Genomic DNA, 5,988 nt, shown 5'->3' on the forward strand with positions numbered 1-5,988 from the left:
GTGTGTGGTGCCCCCCTCCACAGTTTAAAACCTCGGCCATATCATCGTAGTGCTTAGGCGAAGCCCTGCCCCGGTAACATCATCAAGACCGTCGCCACACTGTCATGCTGACGGAACTCTCCCTCGTCCTGAACTGGATCAAGAGCTCGAGGGACGTCATCATGCTGAACGTGTGCCGAACACGGAGGTGCCGTACGTTCGGTACTTGGATCGGATGAATCGTGAAGACGTTCGACTACATCAACCGCGTTACTAAACGCTTCCGCTTTCGGTCTACGAGGCTACGTGGACACACTCTCCCTTCTTGTTGCTATACATCTCCTAGATAGATCTAGCGTGATCGTAGGAATTTTTTTGAATTACTACGTTCCCCAACACCAGCAACCACCACCGACGCCCGCCGGGCGCCAACGCAGGAGGGAGATGACAGTTCGGGGGAAGGCCAACGGGAGGGATCCGCAATCGCGTCCACCCCATCGTCCCTGACCACCATTAGCGTAAACGAGGCAAGCCGGAGTCACGCCGCATTGCTCGCCGCCGCACAGAGCACCCCCGGCTCGTGAGTGATCTGCATGGGAAACGACGGCCAGCCGCCGCCAGATCTGCGTGAGCTTTGCCTGGCAGGAGCTATTGGCGGCGGCGGGAGGAGGGGGGGGATGGAGTAGCGGGAGAGGAGAGGGGGTCGGCCAGGGGAAGGGGGGGGTCGCCGCCCTTGGGATGACGACGTAGGGGGGAGGGGGATGACCAGCCCCAGTGCATACAATTGCAAAAGCGACCCCAGGTTATCGTACTTAGTGAAAGTCATGCCTTGAAAGGGTAATTTCTCTAAGAACTTATTACTAAAATAGTTCCACTTTCTTAGACCAAATCACATAGTTAATCGATAGAACATAATAATAAAGAGATGGAATAGGGCTAAAGGTTTTACCTGCAGCTGTGTAGGAGTACTTGTGCTAGAGATCCTATCTATATAATCAACATGGCACCTGATATATTATGTGTGAACAAATCACGATGATTGTTCAACCGTCTCCGCTGCTTTCTTCTTTGGGACAACGATATGATCTTCAGTTTGTCATTGTGGGCTTCTTCTAGCTCCGACTGGTGATTTCTTGGCTGCTGTGACAACAACATTACCATGATAACAAGGGTGTTCGAAAGATCTAGAGGTGGCATCAAGCTTTTCTCATGGCACGTCACCAGCGAGTGCAGGAGAAAGACAATGACGATATACCCGAGGATCCGTGTGTCATTTTCTATTTATATAAGATTGGTGTCGTAATAGTTGGTCAATTTTAGACCTTGTCGCAATAATAATAATTCATTGTTGTGGCAGTGGCCATCTGCAGATCTTTCGACTCTGGCTGCTGGTTTCTCTTTTTCACTGCTCGAGAGAAAAATGAAAGGGGCATTTGGTTATAACCCACATTTTAGTTTATTACACGTTGATGCCTCCTTTGGTTCATAGGATAGGCATTTTATAGAAAGATATATCATTTGGTGCATAGGATAGGAATTTTTTCATTGAGTCTAGGCTAATGTTTTTTCCTCCAAACTGTGAAGGATTGAATCCTATCCTATATAGGAATAGGAAACCATTCCTACAAACCAAAGAGCTTCAAAGAATTTTTCCTTTGCAAATCTTATCCTAGAATTCCTACAAAATTCCTATAAACGAATGGAGGCCTGAGAATTTGCCCTCTCACTAACACGTGGGCTCTGGACCCACCAGTCAGCAACACAGTAAAGGTGGGGTAGGATCAAATTCACCCAGGAAAGTGTGAAAACGGTATTTGTTCTCAGTTTTTTTTTCTCCTGGACAGGGAAAGCCGGGCGAAGGACGGATGGGTGCCACGTTGCGTGGGAGACTGGGAGCACAGGCAAACGAAGCAAGCCCCCTCCGGCCCTCTTATCCTCTTCCTCTCGCGACGGCGGTGGCGCCGAGTGCACCCAGGCCTCATTCCACCTTACCACGCAGGTTCGTAAGATCGCTGACATCCTCCGCCTCCTCCCCCTGGCCTCTCCCTCCGTGACGAACCCTAACCTGCCTGGATTGTTCCACGAGTTCTGCCATTGTCGTCTTCCTTTCTGCCGTGTGCAACTTAATCCAGATATTTCCTTTCGGGATCATGCTGCCGTCGATCCAATTTGTTGCGGAATCGTTTGTCGCATGGTGGAATGCCGATAGCTGTTTGTTTAAGGAAAAGAGAAATGTGGGTGCCAACGTAATCCACATTCCGGACGTCATGTCCACCCTTGAAATAGGGTGGAAATTGTCGTGTTTCAGTATTGTAATTAACCCTTCTTAGTTGGAATTAGCTCTGCCTTTTGGATGGTGTCCAATATTTTTTTTGTTTGTTGAGAAAACGAATTAAGTGCTTTTTAGAGAACGAACGAATTGTTTATGTGATTAATAGCTCCGTGAATGTGTGAGTTCAGTGCTATATCGCTAACTTCATTTGCCTGCTTATCCAGGTAACTGTGCTTTGTGCAAGGCCGGGTTTATACAAAATGGTTCTCTGTCAAGGCTTATCTGCTGGGCAGGGGCAGCTTCTTGCTTTTCCTGCTGCTAAGCCTCCTCTCTTAAGAAGATCTTGCATTCGTATACCAGCGGGATCACCGGGTCTAAAGAGTGCTCGGCTTTCATCCGAGAGGAAGAAACTTTCAGTGCAAGCTGTACGAGGTAATGCATATAACGATCTAATTGTCTTTTTTAAAATTTTACTGCAATCATGATGCTTATGCTCTTCTGAACAAATACGGTAGATCGTCCTTAACCCTTAGCCCCCCGAAGCAAAGTTATACTGATAGTTTGTTGGGTAGAAATATAGAGGGAAAACATTTTGAAGAGAAGAAGTGAGCACCAAAGGTAAGTATCATGTTTGAGATGACACTACCTGCATCAGCACCTCTTCTTTTCCATGCTTCTGGTAGGCTGGTAGGGCAGAGAAATGTGCAAAGTCTGCAGCAAATATTAGCCGGCAATTGCAACACAGGAAATATTCATACAAAGGGCAACCTGGTGCATGTAGCTCCCGCTTGCGCAGGGTCCAGGGAAGGGTCCGACCACTTTGGGTCTATAGTACGCAGCCTTTCCCTACATTTCTGTAAGAGGCTGTTTCCAGGACTTGAACCCATGACCTCATGGTCACAAGGCAGCAGCTTTACCACTGCGCCAAGGCTCCCCTTCCAAAATACAAAGATTCTGCAAAATTTAATGGCGAAAAACACAGGAACATACACTGCTATCTATCTCGAAGGAGTTCTTTAATGATCAGAAAGGACAATAAGGTGTAGATGTAACACTGTTATCTGATCTAATTACAAAATTGGTGATGATATTATAAGGATAATCTCATAATGACAGTATGAAATTTGTTACTTCAGTCAAATATGGGGAAATCCGAATTCATATATAAGTTATTAAGTGTATAAAGTGCACAAAAAGCTGAGTTAGGTGCCAGTTATATGAATCTGAAGGCTGGATGTAGCACTTTCAGTGCTCCATGATGGACTTCTTTAGAATATCCATAAACTTCTTTATGTAGATAGAATTCTGCTCCAGAGTTGGCATGGGTGCATAGCACAAATGCAAAATTAGAAGTGCATGGTCATGTTTTCCACATCCAATCTAATCCGACAACTGCGCATGAATTTTCAATTATTAGAATTCTCAATTCTTTAATTAGCACTGGGACATTAAACAAGTTATTAAAACTAAACAAAAAGAAGGAAAAACACAAAAATGTTAATGTTCATATAGGTCATGGTCATAATTTTATCTTTCTTGGTGATCCTTTGTACTAGATCCCTGCTGTAATTGGCTTGGATGGGTCTTATTAGACTCCTTTCTCTTCTTAATATAATGATGCACAGCTCTCCTACGCGTTGGAGGAAAAAATGTGATGTTTGAGTAAATTGACCTGCAAGGCTACAAGTATCATGCTGAAATTGACATTGTCCATTAATTCTCAGTTATTACCTTTTGTACAATGAAGAATTCTCACCAAGGACCCCCTGCAAAAGCATACATAGCAGTTATTTCATCCTTCTAGAAAAAGAAACCCCATTGGTGGCAAATGCCAGCATGTAGGAAACAGACATGGGGCAGAGCTAGAATCAGTCCAGATTTTAGGCCAAAACATCATGGAATAAATATTTACTATCAGGAAGTGTGGAGTGGATGATTACTTAAAAAAAATCATTGGCTCTTGCTGTTGCTTCGCTGGCCTCGCCATGCATCGCCAGCCACTGGGCCCCTCTTTGCTGGAACGCTTAGCAGTTACAATAGTTAATATATAAGATTAAGTTCATGGTTTTAAGAGTTCTGCCCCCCTTGATTACTTGTAAGGAGCCAATGTTTTTAGGCAGTTTACTGTATAAAATATGGTATAGATAGTTATTTCATGGTTAAGCCAGTGGCATGAAGTAAACATGAAAGATGAATGTTTACTGATTAGTAAATCAGTCTAATAAATACCATAATGAACTTATGATCCATTGAAGAGAGCTTATATCGTTCTTTGGTATTTGCTAGAACAAATATTGGAATTGAGACAGTTTTGCACATATAGTACGTGTCAGCTTATGTCTTCTTGTTAGGTATTTTCTTTACATTTCATTTCATCACCTTCTTGGATTCTGACATTCAATTCATTCTTTGATTCTGATACTTAATTCGTTCTTTGATTCTGATACTTAATTCATTCTTTGATTTTTCACATTTCACTGTATATCTTGCAGCCGGCACTGGTTTTCTTCACCATGACATGCTCACATCATCTCTGATGGAGGGTTCGATCAAGGGCATTCCATCATTATTGACCCGGCAGAATCAGCGTCGAAGATCGGAAGTTGGCTGTCGAGCTTCCTCTCTAGCATCATTCAGCTACCCTGAATTGACTTCCAAGCCCAGATGGTGGTGGAGAACCCTTGCATGTGTGCCGTACTTGCTGCCACTCCACAACATGTGGTCGTATGCCGATGTCATCTACCAGTTGCACACGTACTTGCAGGGCTTTTCATTGGTTTATACTTTCATCGACACCATGACACTGCTTCCAGGGTGGCTCTTGCTGGTGATATTTATGACCGTGTACTTCTTCGTGGTGAGACGCAAGTGGTCACCCCACTTCATGAGGTTCCATGTGATCTTGGCCATCCTCCTGGACACCGGCTCCCAAGCAGTGGCAACAATGTGCACCTGGATGCCCAGCTTCGTGTATCAGGGGAAGCCCATGCAGTATTTCTGGATGGCCATTGCTTTCATGCAGATCTTTACAGTGCTAGAGTGCATGCGCTGTGCTCTCTGTGGGATGTATCCGAACGTTCCTTTCATATCCCACACAGCCTTCATCCATTCTGATCTGAATCTCTTCAGGTAGCCACCTGCTCACCATGTTGGGTTTTTGATATCAGAAGGATGGAAAGTGAGATGGAGGTGCAAATAGGTAGTACTTTTTTTTTTGCAGTAGCTACTTACAGTTCTATAGACTGTTTTGTTTATACTGAAATTTTGAAGTCTCATTGTAATTGCCAGGATCGTGACCTTTTTGCATTATGACAAAATCCAAACAGTGACACGATTGATCGTTGCATCGGTTGAATTGCTTAAGTGTTTGAGTTATCTGCATTTTTGTTGTCTAGAAACGTGTGAAACTATGAATACATGTTTCCTCGTGTGGTTTGAATGGAACCCCTGCTGGCCGGACTTGGCTAAAATCTGTTTATCATCTTCCAGAAATGAACGGCGGTGTAGGTATGGCACCCTTTTGTCTGGCCACATTTTGACTTCTGAACTTGGCTGAAGTGCTAGACTCCGAATATTGGTGATGAGAATTATCTGTGCAAACTGCCATTCGTTTTTCTATGACATTGGTGAAGAATAAAGAATCAACAACTATTTCTACCACTATATTATGTACACCGTCTGTTTTTCTTACTCTGCATATTAGTGTTGTTCTAAGTCAAAACTTATGAATTTCGGCC

The 5,988-nt window shown here is 44.0% G+C and overlaps 1 protein-coding gene across 1 annotated transcript; it reads left to right on the forward strand.

Annotated features, from left to right (window-relative positions):
* Positions 1-1,861: 1,861 nt before the first annotated feature.
* LOC119363271 (protein TIC 20-I, chloroplastic-like) lies at positions 1,862-5,611 on the forward strand. The gene is made up of 3 exons (XM_037628587.1): positions 1,862-1,978; positions 2,476-2,683; positions 4,744-5,611. Exons 2-3 carry the CDS (start codon positions 2,512-2,514, stop codon positions 5,382-5,384), a joined length of 813 nt encoding a protein of 270 aa, XP_037484484.1. The 5' UTR covers positions 1,862-1,978; positions 2,476-2,511; the 3' UTR covers positions 5,385-5,611.
* The last annotated feature ends 377 nt before the right edge of the window (positions 5,612-5,988 follow it).

The sequence above is a fragment of the Triticum dicoccoides genome, chromosome 2B (assembly GCF_002162155.2).
Source record: "Triticum dicoccoides isolate Atlit2015 ecotype Zavitan chromosome 2B, WEW_v2.0, whole genome shotgun sequence".
Classification (NCBI taxonomy): Eukaryota; Viridiplantae; Streptophyta; class Magnoliopsida; order Poales; family Poaceae; genus Triticum; species Triticum dicoccoides.